General features: G+C 48.4%; 1 protein-coding gene across 2 annotated transcripts in view; it reads left to right on the top strand.

Moving 5' to 3' along the window:
* SLC12A8 (solute carrier family 12 member 8) overlaps positions 1-16,186 on the top strand; it is a 50,769-nt gene that overhangs the window by 286 nt on the left and 34,297 nt on the right. For both annotated transcript variants that reach the window (XR_001875774.1, XM_017820838.1), the window contains exons 2-5: positions 3,901-4,124; positions 4,889-5,035; positions 8,012-8,203; positions 10,606-10,837. Coding sequence is in view for 1 of the 2 variants with exons in the window: in XM_017820838.1 (XP_017676327.1) it covers positions 4,053-4,124; positions 4,889-5,035; positions 8,012-8,203; positions 10,606-10,837 (643 nt within the window). In the remaining variant the exon portion in view is untranslated. The remainder of the gene's footprint in view (positions 1-3,900; positions 4,125-4,888; positions 5,036-8,011; positions 8,204-10,605; positions 10,838-16,186) is intronic.

Raw genomic sequence — 16,186 nt, 5'->3', positions numbered from 1 at the left:
GGGGGGGAAAGGTGGAAAAGGGGCCCAAAAAAGGCAAAAGAAAAAAAAAAGGGCAAATGAAAGGGGGGGTGGTGTTTAAAAAAAACCCTTTAGAAAAAAAGGTAAAAAAATTAAAAAAGGAAAAAAGGTAAAAAAAAAAAGGACAAGAGAAAAAAGTACAAAAAAAAGGGGGGGGGAAAGACAAAAGAAAAGGGAGGGGAAAGGGGGGACGAAAAACCTTTTAAAAAAAAAAAAAAAGAAGAGGGAACAGGTAGTTGGAGCGCTCTCCGGGCAGGGTGGGCAGCGCGGTGCGGCGGCGGCCGCAGCCCTTGGCAGGGAGGTGTTGGCAACGCCGCGCCCTCTGCAAAACCGAAGCCGTCCGGCCACACCGGGAAATTGAAGTTGCTGGGGAGAGCCCGGGCTTGTTTCCCCACCTGTGGTGTTCCACAGCCTTCGTTACACTACAAAGATATGTGAAAACATAACGAGCTGGTGCAGTAAATGAGTAACTGGGAATAGCCAAGAGCTGCTCTGTGCGGCGTTACCTTCGTTGCAGTGGTAGCCGCTTTATTTCCCTCTACTTCCCGCCTTCCTAAGAGTCGCCTAAATTAGGTGTTTTTAAGAACTTGACCTGGAGAAGAGTTGGGGGGATTTATTAAAACTAAAGTGCTGTTGGCTGCTGAGTCCCTTGAGGGAGGGAGGCTTTGGAATTACCTCCTCTGGCAAGGACAGAGCCTTCGGAGGTCGTGGGACCACACGCAGTTGTGCTTGGGAAGGCGTTAACCTTTCCTCTTAAAAATCAGCCAGCTGTTGAGTAGCTCAGAGCAGCGACGCTTAGCTCAGAAATAGCTTTAATGTGATGATTAATAAAATAGTGCTTTGAAAGGATGTGGAGGGCACAGAAATTTGATCTATAGGAATCTGGGTTTGTAATTAAATATAGAAGTGTTGCAGGGAAAGGAGATGAGCCTTTGTAATGTTTTTGCAAGGTTTGCTAATGCTCTTCTGCTCCCTTGAATGCTAAATGGTATGGAAAGATTAAAACAGCCATTTGTCTTTAATTTATAGACTGGTAAGTGTATTTGGCAGGAACTTTAGGAAAAATAACATCAATTATCTCCCAAGCTAGAGGCTCACTTATATTAAATTGTGCCTGTTTGGTTTATTTGGCCTGCTGGTGTGTATAGCAGAAAAAGCTTCCTCAGGGTTGGTGACCTGGATAGATAATAGCGCACAAAAACATCGCTGTGCTGTTCAGCAGCTTAGGAACCACGCTGCGCTGGGACAGTACTGCATGGGGCAAGGGGGGTGCTCCTGCCACAAGGACTTTTCACTTGCAGACCCTAAATTGCAAAAAATACAAGCATGTTGCATGGATCGGGTTGTGGCTGTGTGTGCAGCGGCCGTCCTGGCATGTTTGTTCAGCTCTCGCTTCTGCTCTTTGTACCCCCTCCTGTGTTTGCTTCGGTTGCCTCCTAGGGATGAATGGATCCATGCATTGTGGAGGGATGTAAATAATTACAGAATTGAGTAAAAAGATTTCAGGCAGTTGGAAATGCCACAGAGGAGCAATAGCGGAGAGGCAATTTCGTGAGATTGTGGAGGAGAAAGATCTTACACCAAGGTGAGCAGGAGCAGGGCTGAGCAGAGAGGGCTCCAGAGCACAGGGCAGGAGATGGGTGTTAATGCAGAGAAAAAGGAAGGAAATGGTGGGGTAAGGGGATTTAAATGTCTAGGAAGGTAGAATGTCTTGCAAGGTGTGCTTCAGGTCTGAACTCCCTGCGTGCAGCCCTTCTTTCTGTATTTTGCAAGTTTCAGGTGGGTAATAGGGTGTATCAAACCTACACGTGGTTACACACTGGGCACGCTGAGTGAGTGGCTTCAGCCACTCTGAGCCACTGCAAGGGGTCAGGGCCATGTCCTCCTGGGGTCCCTTGGTGGAGTGGTTTAGGAGAGCAAGGGGCTGCAAGGCTGCGGCCTCCCTGTTTTCCTACATCCGGACAGGATTGCTGTGGCAGACTGGAGTTTGGATGGCCCCAGTGACTGCTTCACTGAGTGAAGTCTCTATTGAGGAAGGGCTGCACTGGGGAATCTTAGGAGAATATGGCTATTCAGTTGTAATCTTTTTTCACGTTGTGTATTTTGTTCCATTTTTTATTATTGTGGCTATTTGCATAAAAACACGAGCTTTGTTTCTTTGGAGTTTATCTGCTCCTGCTGCTTTTGCCCTGCTTGAAGCCCCAATCTCTCTGTAACAGCAACCATTTATGATATTGTGAGGGGTTATTTGCTTCAAAAAATGTGGAGGAAGCAGCAGGGAATCAATGAACTCTTATAGATTTGATGCTGCTTAACTGGCCACGTGGGCAGGGCAAAGAAAAACCTCCTGTGCTGACCATTGTACCCCAGCTGTAGGAGACCTTCTGCAGCTGAAACACAGTGGTGGAGCAGCGTCTGCTTTGGGTATTTACTATTGGGTGTTTCAAAGTAGGGTAATAAGGGCAGGATGGTGAAAGTGCTGATCTGGGAGCTGGGATTCAGACTGATACAGAAATCCTGAGTGACACACAAAGCAGTGTCTGTATGTCTCTGTCCCTGTGCAATAGGAAAAGTACATTTCTGTGGGTTGCTTTGTCTCCACAGTTTGCAAGCTTGAGGAGTCAGAGATTCCTACACTGTGCCCATAATTAATTTGGTCTCTGGTCTCAGGTAAGGTGTCCAGCCATTGGTACAAGCCTTCTGTGATCATGGTTGGTTCTTTTAAGCATGTAAGCTCAACTGGCCAGGACACTTACCATCCCCAGGAGAGCCAACGATCCAGACAAACTTCCCTCTCCACAGTCATGGAGCTTGCTCCCCTCTGGCTGCAGTCCTCTTTGTCTTGCCTAGGCATGGTGTAAGCTGTACTGAGGAATGGCCAAAAAGGCTCTGTTGACAACTGGTAAGGGAGGCTGTGGGTGGCTTGTTGATGGGCCTCACAAGAAAATTTGGGGGAAGTTAAGACTTGCAGCCAGCTGGAGGGAGGTGTACAAATGTACCTCTCTATTATTAGAGAGAGAACTTAATTTTAAAGACAACCTGATGAGAGAAAGAACCAGCAATTTTAAGGCAGAGAAATGCTTGTGCTAGCTTTCCCCTTCTGTAAAGATGGGTTTAGTTACCCCTGAAATAAAGCTTGATGCTGCTTTCTTGATTACATACATGGTGTTGTTTCTGCCAGAGTCTGCCTGTGACAGATAGGAGTCTGAATTTGGGCCATTGCAGACAAGACTGTAGCTCCAAGGGTGGGTGTGACTGAAAAAAGGCTCCTGTACATCAGTACAGGGGATGGCTGAGAGCATCAGGAATGCAGAGTGTGAGTCTGTGGTGGTGAATCCCTTCCACTGCTCCAGTTTCATCTCTGCATCGTGCTGGGAGAGGGGCAGAGTGAGGTAACTCACTTCTCAGGGGTGAGGTTACATTGGCAGGACCCTAGTCTGCAAAAGGTACAGCTGGAGGAGATGGGATCAAGGCTGTGAAGTGATTGGTGGTGCTGGGAAGTAAATAATCCGTGTGTCCTCTGTCACTGGAGCACGGGGCCTTGCGATGAAATTACCAGGCACCAGATTTAAAACCAAGGAGAGGAAATGCATTTTGCAGGCAACACAGAGCGAAGTGCTACAGGATGCTGGGGACGCCAGGGGTGTGGATAGATTCAGGAAAGGCCACCAAGGGTTGTTAAATGTAGGAATAGTGGTAGAGCCTGTGCCAGGAGCAGGCTTTGGGAGGTGCTGGGGGAGCATTGCTCTCTGCTTGCTGTGGTGTCACTCTGTGGTTCAGCATCCGCTGTGAGCTGCTGTCGATTCCCTGTGGGTAATGGCCTTGTGCTTTGGCAGACTGAGAAAGCAGCAGTCATGTCTTCTGTCTTTCCTGCTTTCACAGTAAAGTGCAATAAAACCATGAATCTTCTACAATGGAGGATCCCGCACTGCAGGAATTTGACCGAGAGGAATAGCTGACTTTCCACTTGGATCAGCCTCGCCTGTGGTTGTTTTGGAGCTGTGCATTGGGCAGGCGGAGACAACGCGAAGGATATGATGTTCAGCCTGAATGCTCCCCAAAGTGAGGGTTATGTCCAAGAGCTCTTCCATGAGGAAGCACAGCAGGTATGTCAGAGAGCCATTTCCTTTCCCAAATTTCCATCTCCATGGTCTCTGCACTCCTCCTGGTCACCTCTGTGGGAAGTGAACAGGACCAAAGTAATGACACTGCCCTTTGTTTTGATATGTAAATCTGAGGTGTATTATTTACAAAGGGAAAGAGGTCAGAGGGAGCAGTTGCCATAGGAAAACTCTCATTTCCCTGGAGTTTCAGGTCTCAGTTCCAGCAATGCTGAAATTCACTGTGCCCCCAAGTACCAGAGTCCTGTGTCTCCTCTAGAAACAAAGTGACCTTATCAGAAATGACTGTGATGGGAAGACCATCTTAATCTGCTCTGTTGGTCCCAGCTGGTCCTACCTGGTTTGTCATCTCCTGTAAGAGACTTCTCCCATGCACCAAGGACCCTGCTTGCCTTGGTGGGGTGTTTGGCAGGGACAGGAGGAGAAACTCAGTACAGCTGCAGGCTCTGTAAAGGACCCTTGAATGATGGTTTTGGTTCATGTAATGAGGTTAATTCACTGAGCCTGAGTGGGACTCTGTTGCTGCTTATCCTACAAGAATATAAATAGGGTATCGCAGGGAACATTCTCTTTCAGGGCCCAGGGATCCCAACAGCCCTACTGCCCCTTTATCTTAAAGGCAGCTTGCAGCAAAGGCCTGCCTTAGCAGCTGTTGGTGGCTGTCCCACTGTTGGTGGCTGGCTGTGGCACCATTTCTGCAGCCTGCCCTTAAAACATGAGAGGTAAAACCAAGGCTTTGCTTTTTCTAGGTATCTCAAACGGAGACCAAGCCCTGGTGGAAGATCCAGCTGTTTGTATGGGAGCCGGTGCTTTTTGGAACATGGGATGGCGTCTTCACCTCCTGCATGATCAACATTTTTGGAGTGGTTCTTTTCCTGAGGACAGGATGGCTCGTGGTGAGTGAGTGCTGACTTGGCTGGACGTTTGAATAGACATTTTCCTTCACACCTCCTTACTTTATATATCCATCACCACCCAAGTGTTTTGGATTCTGGGCTGTTTGTTGTAAACATTGCTTATGCCCTCTGGTATTTTGTAGCTTTTGAAGAAGTTCTGGTAAAATGTAAAGCTGAAGTGGTTTTTGTAAGTGGTTTCCTATTTTAGCTTTTGGAAAGAAAAATTAAAACACAACAACCAACCTTGACAATGAACAGGGACATCCTTGTGTTGTATTGTCAAGACAGAATAACCACTTTTCAGGTGAAGTGTATCACCGTAGTTCCAGGTACTCAGCCATGTTCCTAACACCACTGGAGCAGATCTCTTCTAAATGCATCAGTGATTGAGTCCCTGATTTCTTGAACAGGGAGTCCTCAGTCAGTTGAAATTGTCATTGCTATCAAAGAGAATTTCAGTTCTGGATCCAGAATAATATCTCACTGAGAGTCAGAGCCTGGAAGAGTGTCCCTGCTCCCCTCATGATGAAAAATGTTGTATTGTCCCTTAACATTTCCTCTTAGAATAAGGAAAGCTCCCCCAGGGATGGATGGGATTTGAGCTTCAGGCAGAGTTCATGTCACAGGCATGAGTTAATGTCACAGGCATGGTGAATGCCTTCCGAAAGGACCAAGAAGACACTTTGTATTGAAAATTACTGCTCTGGAGGTGTTGAGGGGAGCTGCAGTCATTTTGTTGAAGAAGTTGGGATGATTTTCTACCTTCCTTTTCCTTCTGATTTTATTTCCTCCACATCTCCTTTGAAAGTAAGTTATTGCTGGACCAAACACAGATAAAAATAAAGCCAGTAAATAAAAGAAAAACTGAACCAGCTGGAAGTTAGCATGAAAGGGAAGGGAGGAGAAACTGAGGTTGGCAGAGAGCTCCCCTGGCAGAGGACAGTCATACATCGAGCTGTTCACAGTCAGGCTTTTGCTATAAATTTCCAGGGCTGGAGCCCGGGCTGTTGCAGCTTTGCAGTTGCAGAGGACCCTAATCTTGCCTGAATGTTGACAAGGATAGTTGCTGCACTAACCCCTTCTGGCGCATGCATAAATAAGCATCAGCATTTAATGGGGGCTTTTTCTTCCCACTTTCTCTGCTTGCTATTGTTGCTGTGAGTCCAGCCTTCCTCCTCGGGTCTTGATGTTAACCCTTTCTTCTTTGGAAACCATTGGATTGCCCATTAACTAACTGCTGCCATAGCCTTGTGCCACCAGCACTTTCTGGAAAAGCCCAAGGCTACATGAATTGCATATTTTTGCCTTTTTTAATTTATTTCTTTTTAACTAAAGCATGTCAGATTTATTAACCCTTTAACCTGAGGGTAAGCAGTTGAAAAAAAAGAACAATTGTCCTTTTAAAAAGGAGTATGGAGTTGGAGTGGGCTGTGGTGCTGACCCAGCCACAGCTGCGTTTATGCTGCATTTATAGCAAACCTTGGCTCTGTTCCCCACTGACCAGATAACACCCCTGTCAAAGGCAGCAGGATGCTGAACCAAAATAGGATTTTATGATGATAGCAACATCCTGGATATGTTTCTTTTTTTTTTTCACAAAAAAGAGAAAAGAAAAAAAAATCTGGGATTTCAACCAACCCCAGAGCAGGGAGGCAGCCTTTTAGTGGTGGTGATAAACAAACCCCATCACGGCTAGTGTGACCTCAAAGATGAGCACTGCTGGAGCAAGGTTGGAAAGGGGGGATGTGGATATGTCCTGTAATATGAGTAAAGGCAGGGAAGGGAAGCCAGACCTTAACGACGCGCTGGGCACTGGAGGAGATTTCTGATTGCTGTGCGCTGGTCTGAGTGATTTGTCAGCAGAGGAAGGTGGGCTGGAGCACGAGGGAGAACTTCTGACCCTGGAAAAGAAATTACAGCCGTGTGCGAGAGGGTAGGAGGGTGGCAGGATCCCGAGCTCAGAAGAGGTCCTTAAGTGCTTTTGGAGGTGCTAAGCACCTTCTCCTTCTGAAAATCCATCTCTAAATGGCAAACCGAACACCCCAAAAAATGGGTTATGCTGGCCCTTAACGGTGCCAACAGGGACCTGCAGCTGTGTTTGTTCAGAGGCTTTTGCTCTATACCCCACACTGAGACCGTGGCTGGTGCAGCAGCTCCTCCTGGGGCCCTCCCTCTGCCGCAAGCAGGAAGGGCTGTTTTTTTTTCAGCGGGGCTGAATCCTGTGCACAAAACTCCCCCGAGCCCATGGAGGGCGAGAGCCACCTGTCACTCTGTGTACGTCCCTCAGATAAGGGCTGGCACACTCTGGTTTATGAGACTGTTATTTATCTTCCGTGCTGTGTTGCCTTTGGGGTTTTGTTCTTTGGGATCTCATTGTTTGGGAGGATCAGAGCTTTCAGAGGTAAATTTTCTGAAAAATTAAAATACGAGCTTGGTGCTGTTAATAAATCAGCTTTTGCAAATCCCAGGGGTTCAATTTTGAAACTACTTTTTGTTATTAAAGTGTTTTGTGGCTTTTTTAAGCATGTCATTCTAAACCACGCAAATAGGCAGCGATCCCCTGCCTATGGTGGCTGAATCATTGTTTGACCTCATTCCTTTTAAACCAGAGGACAAAATCAGTGATTCATGGAGAAGTCTTGTGCAGGGCTGAAAGTTGGATACAATGGTCCTTGTGGGTCCCTTCCAACTCAGCATATTCTGTGTGATTCTGTGACAGAGCAGAACCAGCTCATGTAAAGGTCTGCTGAGCCCCAGGCTGAGACAGGTTTACATCAAAGGGGTACTAATAGGAGCTGTAAACTTGGCAATCAGTTACGTTAATTAGACAACTAGAGGTATCTGTGTGCATTTCTTTTAATCTGTAATGACTCCAGATTCATACATCACTAGTGACTAGAGGCAGGTAGGTCCTTTTTCTATCTCAGCGGAGTTGGTGTGAATTGATCTTTATTTGATTATTTTTTTTCATTCCAGGGAAACACTGGCATTGTAATGGGCATGTTTCTGGTGTCCTTTGTCATCCTGGTTGCCCTGGTGACAGTCTTGTCTGGAATTGGAGTGTGTGAAAAGTGCAGCATTGGAAGTGGAGGAGTCTACTCCATGATTTCTACTGTCCTTGGAGGTCAAATAGCGGGGACCATTGGCATCCTTTACATTTTTGGCCAGGTAATTTGAAAAAGTTGTTTAAAGAAAATTTAGAAACTTTGCAATGCAGGTATTAATCTTTGCTTTCCTGCCTCATGAAGCAACGCTCCAGGTAAAATCTGGGTAATGCTTCACTCTGCTGAGCAACATGGGAGGCCACCATGGAGCATTCAACCCCACTCTGCTTCCCAGGAGTAAGCTTGTGCATGACAATGTGCTGTCTGGCAAGAGTCACAATGGTGGAGGAGTTGTGTGTCTGAACAAGCCACGCAGGTCATGCTCTCCCATCCCAAATTAGCCCCATTGCCAGGACATGCCCTTGCTGGCGGGAGACTGAAATTAAACTGAAGTGGGAGAGTCAGGGTGGCCACCTAAAGCTCAGTGAGCAGCTGTGGGCTGGCAGTTTGGCCTTGGTGTGCTCCCCATGCCCTTAGGGACTGGGCAAGCCTTGGCTGCTTCTTTGCAGGAGCCAGTAGAAGTGGAGCTGGTGTGGGAGGAGGGCTGGGCAGTGCTAAGTGCCGCTTCTTGTGAGCCAAAAGTCACAGTTCTGGATTTTCTGAAAGATCCCAAGGACCTTTCATGGTGGTGAAGCACAAAAATACACAAGTAGTGCACATAAAGAATGGAAAATAATCTCTTAAACCTGCAGTAACTTAACCCCCTCCCCCTATAAAGACGTTATGAACAGTATAAAATGTGGTGAGCAGAGAAGCATTTTTATGGAGGTTTGTTTTTAACTGACTGGTTTACAGCAATCTCCAAAACCCCTTAATAACCCCCAAACCAAAAATAATCCCCTCTTCTCCTTTTGCTCCAGATTAAAAGCAAGTGTCCATAAAATGCAAACTGAACCTTGTTACAAGCCAAGATATGGAAATGGGCCACACATGAGAATCCTTCCTGTCATATTTTCCACTCCTGCTCTCTGAGAGGACCCTGTCTGGGAAAGCAATCAGGTTGCAGCCTGTCCTGAGGGTCATAAAAGCTGGGCTGTGGCAGCGCTGGCCCCTGTGTAGGCATCTCATGTGCACGGGGGAGTGTAGGGTGGGAGCTGGCAACTCAGTTAAGAACTTTGCCTGCTCCCAAAACCTGATGCCTTTCCCTTCTTGGCCGTGCTTTTTGCCCAACGTGCTTTGCACCAGCTGCAGGCTGCTCCCCGGTACAAGATGCTCATGGAGTGCTGTAACTTCTATCATCACACAAGCCCAGCCAGAAGTGGAGTATTCCCTATTCCCTACTCTGACTGGGGCAAGTGGGGAACACCTGGTCACATGCTGCTGATGCAGAGAGTCAGGGTCTGGTTCCCCTGATCTGTGCTGGTTGTCTACCTATGATGGAAGTGAATCCTTCAGGATGTCCAAGGTGTAGGTGTCTGAGTCTGGACAGCTGGATGCCCTGCACCTTCCTGAAAACCACACATGAACCTGCATCTCCTGGATAGACCCAGATTGTTCTGAACACCCTCAGTGGAGGAGTGCTGGGTCTGTCCAAGGTGGGGGATTTGCAGTGAATGAGGGGTCTGCTCCACTCTTGCTGGCTTGGGTGGGGGTTTTCTCTCATCCAGGCATGTGGGAGCTGTGCTGCACATCCCTCATCCGTGGACAGGGATAGTGGGGTTGCAGGACCCAAGCTCATACCACTCATGTCAGCATGCCAGCAAACCCTGACCTGGTTTTCCAGGGATGCCATGCACTGGAAAGGGTTGTTGCTGAAGTGTCAGCTAGTGGGAACCTCTAGAAGGAAATGTCCCGGTATTTCAGATTGCTGTCCCACAGTGGGGTTTGAGGCCCGAGCCTGTGTGCAGATGTCCTGTCCTGCAGACTCTCAGCCACCCCGGGCAGAGTGCGTGTCCTGCCCTGCTGCAAGACAAACAGGCAGCTTGCCCTAGAGCTTGAGGGGGGGCACAGCTTGCACAATGTGCTCTTCTTTAAAGTGCAGGCTCCGTTCCAGCAACAAGATGGGGAGCCAGTGAAGCATCTTTTTTTACATCCAAACTAAACATTGAGTTAAAAATAACCCCTGGAAGGCAATGAAGGGGCAAACAAACTGCAATTCTTCAGGCAGGTGTTGAACCGGGACCCTTTCCTCCAGAGAAACAGAAAAAGAGAGGAGACGTAGAGGTTGACTCATCCTTTTCTCCCTCAGAGAAGCCAGTGTGGTTTCTCCTGGAGTGTTAATGGAGGGTAAATTTTAAAGCCAGTGGAATGTTGCTGCGGGGCTGGCCCTAACACCCAGCCTTCTCTGTTTGCCCAGGCTGTAGCTATGCTGTCCTAGAGCAATAAGGTTCAGTCCCTGTAGGCCAGAGTAACATCAAAAGCATTGTATTGTGACAGCAAATGTCTGTTTGTCTGAACAGAGATCCCCAAGCCCAGCATGGGGATCCCTTTTCTGCCATGGGGCACTCACAGAGCCCTGTCCCTCAGTGTGTTGCAGGTGCCATGTACATCACTGGCTTTGCAGAGTCCATTGCAGATGTCCTGAGCCTCAGCAACATCTGGGCAGTGCGTGGGATCTCCCTGGCTGTCCTGTTTGGCCTGCAGGGGATCAACCTGGCTGGGGTGAAGTGGATCATCAGGCTCCAGCTCCTGCTGCTCTTCCTGCTGGCTGTTTCAACACTGGACTTTGTCATTGGGTCCTTTACACACCTTGATCCAGGTAAAACTGGGGGGTTATTGCATTGAGGTCAGGAGGTGTTAATTTCCTGGGGTTTTCTAATCATTTGTGTGTGTGAAGTTACACACACTTGGGCAGAGGTAGAGTTCAGAGCTTCCAGATGTATCCCTTGTCCTTTGGCACTGATCTTTTAGAGGCAACCAATAATTTTGCAAGGAAGTAAGTATTTCCAGAGCATGACTGAAGATGTCCTATAATTTAGGTGTTTAACATCGGGAATTCAGCTCTCAATGTGTGTGCTTGTTATACTTGTACTGCAGTCAGAGATTTTCTAACAACAGAGAGCATCTGTGTTTGCAGTTGCTCTTTGTTGCCTTCTGCTGCCTAACTCAGCATTAAGCATTGTCCCCATGAAAACGGAGGGTTGTGACTTTGAGATAAGAAGATTTTCTCCTGGAGTCCTCTGAGGTCACTTAGACCCTGCCTGTGCTGAGCTGTGCTGGCTGTGCCACCAGTGCTGGCCCCGGGCTGGACACCACTGGATCTGCTGTCCAGGGTCATGCTGGGGAGATAAGGAGAGAGCTGGGTGAGGGCAAGTGACCGCTTGGGTTTCAAGGAGCTGTGAGTGTGAGTTCTCCTGTTAACTTTTCCCAGACTGAGTTCAGCCAGCAGTGACGGCTCCAGCTTGGGCAAGGCAGAGGTTCAGTGCAGCCCTTCTTGCACCTCAAGCCCCCTTCCCCTCCCTCCATCTGCATTCCCAAGAAGCGTTCGCTGGGAAACACAACTGAAGGCGTGGGTTGTTGCTGTGGAAGCGGCCTACAAGTGCCGCAGCAGCCACTCCAGCAATAAGTGTAATTAGCTGAGTAAACAGAAGGTGTCACCTTTTTCTTGGCTTCCTCTGTGTCCGGCAGCACCTTGGGGGGTTGCAAGTGACCTACTAAAGTGAGTTTAAAGGAAAGATCTTCAGTTTTGATTGATAGCTGTGATTCAGCCGCCGAGCCAGGTGGCAGGAGGTGAGTCATGTGGGTACTCATAGCACTGATGGCACTGCTGTCTTTCATGCTGCTGTTTTGTTTCGTGCTGCTGGTACAGTGTGTGAGGACGATGTGGCACGGCACGGGGACAGAAGCAGCTGCTCCCCTGTTAAGACAGAGCATTATGGAAAGACACTTATAGAAAGAGCCTTATGGAAAGAGCCTTATATTTAGCATGTAAGAAATTCCCCAAATGGAAGCCTGTGAAACTTTCAACAGTACTTGTGAATGAAAATGAAGCAAGGACGGTTGTTGCTGTGGCCTGTTTTGCAGAGAAAGCAAATGAGCTGCTCCAAACAGCTATGTTTCATTGGAAGTTGTTTTCTAAAGTAAATGGAGGGGTTTTGCATTTTGGTTGTGCTCGTAGGAGACCTTTATGATAGTAAAGAAAAATGAATACTCAAGGTGAGGCCTGATGGTAGGAAAGCGAACATGGCCCCAGGAGGCGAGAATTAGAGGAATACAGACGTCAGCAGGAAACATGCCCAAGTTGAGGTCAACATAGTTGTCTTTGATTTCCTCCACTGGTGAGCACTATGTCATTTTCTTCTGACAGAAAATAGAGAAAGGAAGGGAAACGAGGTGGCTGAGCATTGCAGATGCTGCAGTTTAGCCACAGCTGACCAAAGAGAGGAGGGCTTCCAGTGGGTGGAAGGACATTGGGCTGATGGTGGCCAGATCCAAGCCCCAAATGCAAGTACCCCAGAGCAGTTCTGCCCATACAGTGGGACCTGCGGCCATACAGCTGGCAGGGAGAGCTGTGGGTTTCTCTGCTTTCGCAGACTGCTTCCCGGTGAGAGTGTGTTTTCCCTCCAGGCTGGGCGGTGGGATCCTCCCGAGCCCTGCATTTCCCCAGAAGGCCTCTGAGTGGTGTGTCAGCACCAACGGTGAGCGCTGGGCTCTGAGGAGCCTCCTCACGCTGTGTGGATGGATGGATTCTTCTCTCCAGTGCAATTGCCCCCACCAGCAAAGCATCCCTCCTGCAAGAGGGCTGCAGGTGGGACGTGCAGGTGTCAGTGAAGCTCCCTCCTCAGAAGCCAGCTGATGGCAATGGTGGAGTGCAATGCATCAAAGCCCAGCACTTGGGGAAGCATTTGAGACCCCTTTGAGGTGAGCAGTCCACTAATCATCTCTCCACAGCCCTCACAAGCATGCTGTTGTTTTGAGTGTGGTTCTGTGGCTGCAGCGGTGACTGAGCGTGCAGGGAGAGGTAGTTTTTGAGGACAGACCTCTGAGCTGGATTTCAGCTGACATCTTTTCTGGGTTGTGTCCTTTTTTTATGGCAGGTTTATGGGCTTTCAGTTCACAGCCTCAGGTTGCAGTCTCAAAACCTGTAAAATGGGCCATGTGCCGTTATCCTGCCTTTCCTGCTCCTGTCATGGCAGCCTTTTCCCTCACTTAGTGTTTCCAAGTGCTGCGCACATACCAAAGGACCGCACATCTGCCAAGCAGCAGTTATTTGGATTTAAATAATCTCCAGGAATGCCTGTCCATCTTGAAGGTCTTAACCGGCTGCCTTTGTGTGGTTGCTCTGGGTGGAGTCCCCTGCTCTTCTCCCTGTTCCCGCAGCTCACACCCAGGCACACACCAAATCGGATATTGTCCAAGCACTCACTCCCTTCCTGTGGTTTGCCTTTATTTTTAGTCTGAGGACGGAGCATGTTTACACAAAAGGGGGCTTCTCAGCAGGGCTTCCCACTGCTTTTTCTCCTTTTTTTCCTCTCTCTTGCCATGGCTTGCTCCCGCTCCAAAGCCAGCCAGGCTCCTGCAGTCCGGAGCTGGGGCCGGAGGAACTGAGCAGCTCCAGCAGACAGGGATTGCTCTGGGTCGCTTCTCCAGATGCTGCTGACCCCGCTGCGACTGCCGGCTCCCTGCCAGCCTGCCCTGTCCCTCTGTCTGGCCCCGAGGGCTTTGCTCCTTTCCACAGGCTGCCCGCAGGATGGGGTGGGACTGGCTGATGTTTTGGAGTTAATCCTAAATCCTCCCTTGGCTCCAGCTGGCACTTCCCCTGGGGCTGGGTCACAGTCCCAGGCTAGGATCTCAGCCAAGGGTGGGTAGCGAGCAGAGGAGCTCCCTGTTCTGTCTGAAAATGAGCCTCATTGAGCTGTCTCTGGCCACTCATCTTAAAATTCAGGCCCCCTCCATAAACAGAGACCCCCATGGTCCTTCCTTCAGACAGAAGACATCTATATTCTCTTTATCCCTAGGCACAGGTTACTGTTTATATCAAACCTAACACAGGTGAATTGAAATCAGTCTGTGCTCAACTTCTCAACCCATAACCAAGACCCAGCACTTGCTACAAATGTTCATAGTAGCAGGGATTTTTTGGCTTTTGTACATCTGCATTTTAATCCTGGAGGACCTTACCTCAAAATCAGCCCAAGTTATTCTGGGAGGAGCAGTGAACGCAGAGGAGAGGATGCTCCTATCCCTGACCAGCTCCTTAGAACAGTATGTGAAACTTTTTGGCCTTTTCATGCCCCGAACGTTAGAGTCACGGAAAAAGAAGATAAGCTGTCCGTTAATGCCCACTCTTTTATTTTCCTAGCATATCTCTGCTAATTTTTGTGTAGGGTGACTCCCAAATACTCCCTTTCAATTAGGCGCCTGCTTTCCTGTTTTGGCAGTGGCTCCCAGGTGCCCTGTTAAAGCAGAGCGGCTGTGGGAGCGCATGGGGGGCGATCACTGGGAGGAGGGCTGGTGTTAATTTGTCTGTGCTTTGATGGAGAGATGAAAGGAATCACAACATGAGCAAAAGGGGCCCAACAGCAGCTTCTTAAATGCCTGGGGGAGAAAACAATAAATTATTTTGTTGGTAATTCAGTAATTGTGTCCCCTTGGGCTGGGATCCCCCCTGTCCTGCAGCAGATGGTACCATGTGGCTGGGGCAAGCGTGGAGCCTGGCTGTGTGGGGCTAAGCCCTTTCCTCCTGACTGGGAAATCTGAGTGGTTCATTTCTCAGGGGCATAGGGATGTTTGAAAGGCATGTTGCTGTCAGGGTGCTTCTGCTTGTGATTATTTTCCATGCAAACCACATCCTTCTTGTCACCCACTTGAGTTTTAGCTTCCCAGAGTTGCTCACACAGAGCCCAGAAAACTCATTTATCATCTTCACTTCTTCCTCTGAGGGCAAGTGCTTTGGAAGATTCATCCCCCTCCAGTGTTCTGTGGCTGAGCTGGAGAGTTGATGCTCTCCTGCGGGTACCACTGGTGAGGAGCTGTGGGAGATAAGCTTTGCCTGAAGCTGCTCCATCAGACAGAGAACCTGCAATTGTTAAAGTGATTTATGTATATAAACACTCCCGTGCAAAGATCTCTCAAATGGTGCCTCTGGGGCTTTGATGGACTGAATTAATTAATTATATTCCCCCATATGTAATATGAAAATGATCAAAGCATCCTAGTCAGGATGCTTTTGCTCGACTCTGGGTTGTTTTGTTTTATTTTTGGGCGCAAGGGGTGTGCCCCAGTATCATAAGAGAGGGTGCAGGAAGGATGTGTGTGTTAGAAGATGATCTGTAGCTAATCCCAGAGGCTTTATCCAGGCCGATTGCTGACTTCCTGGCCTGAGACACATCTGGAAACTGGCATCAAATTCCAAATAGAAATCACTGAATGAGTGGCAGCAGGAAAAAAAAAATCTCACTTTGCTACTGAACAAGGTAGATACCATGGTGAATAAAAGCAGGAGGCTGCTAATACACTCGTTATTTATTGAAAAACATGGGATTGCTTTTCCCAGGTTTTTCCAATTATAGTGCATTGAATGGCCCTGACATCACTCTTGAGCTGGGGCCAGCCTATTCAACAGTCTGGCGAAGACATTTATTAACTGGTTACCTGCCAATTGTCTGGGTTGGGAGCTGGGGGACAGATGTGTTTTGAAAAGTGATAACATTGTTAGAGGCCTTATTTAGATAGTGAGAGGAAAGCTACAACTCTCTGTCCAGGCTCTCTGAAGTAGGTATTTAAAACAGTTTATTTAAAAAAAAAAACCACAAAACATTATGTTGAGATGTAACTCTGCGGGTTTGTAGGTAGGTTTTCACGGTGTTTCCTTGCTGGAGGACATCCAGCAGCAGTCCTTTGTTAAGGAGCAGCAGTCTGACTTGCTGACAGGTGTCAGCTTGGGGTGTCAGTAGAGCTGCTGCACCCCAGGGGCTGGGACTGGCATCCCTGTACCCTTGCTCTGCTGAGACCAGGCAGGATTTCTGAGCCCATCGCTCTGAAGCATCTCTCAGGAGGTGGGTAAGGAGGGGAGGAGAGCTCTGGGTCTGCAAGTCCCTGCCCTCCTTCACCCACTGGGCTGCGCTGGTGATGGATGCCACATACATCTAATCTGCTCTTAAAAATT

This window comes from Lepidothrix coronata, unplaced genomic scaffold (genome assembly GCF_001604755.1).
Source record: "Lepidothrix coronata isolate B3197 unplaced genomic scaffold, Lepidothrix_coronata-1.0 Scaffold86, whole genome shotgun sequence".
In the NCBI taxonomy this organism is placed as follows: Eukaryota; Metazoa; Chordata; class Aves; order Passeriformes; family Pipridae; genus Lepidothrix; species Lepidothrix coronata.
This window is presented reverse-complemented; position numbering and strand designations above follow the sequence as displayed.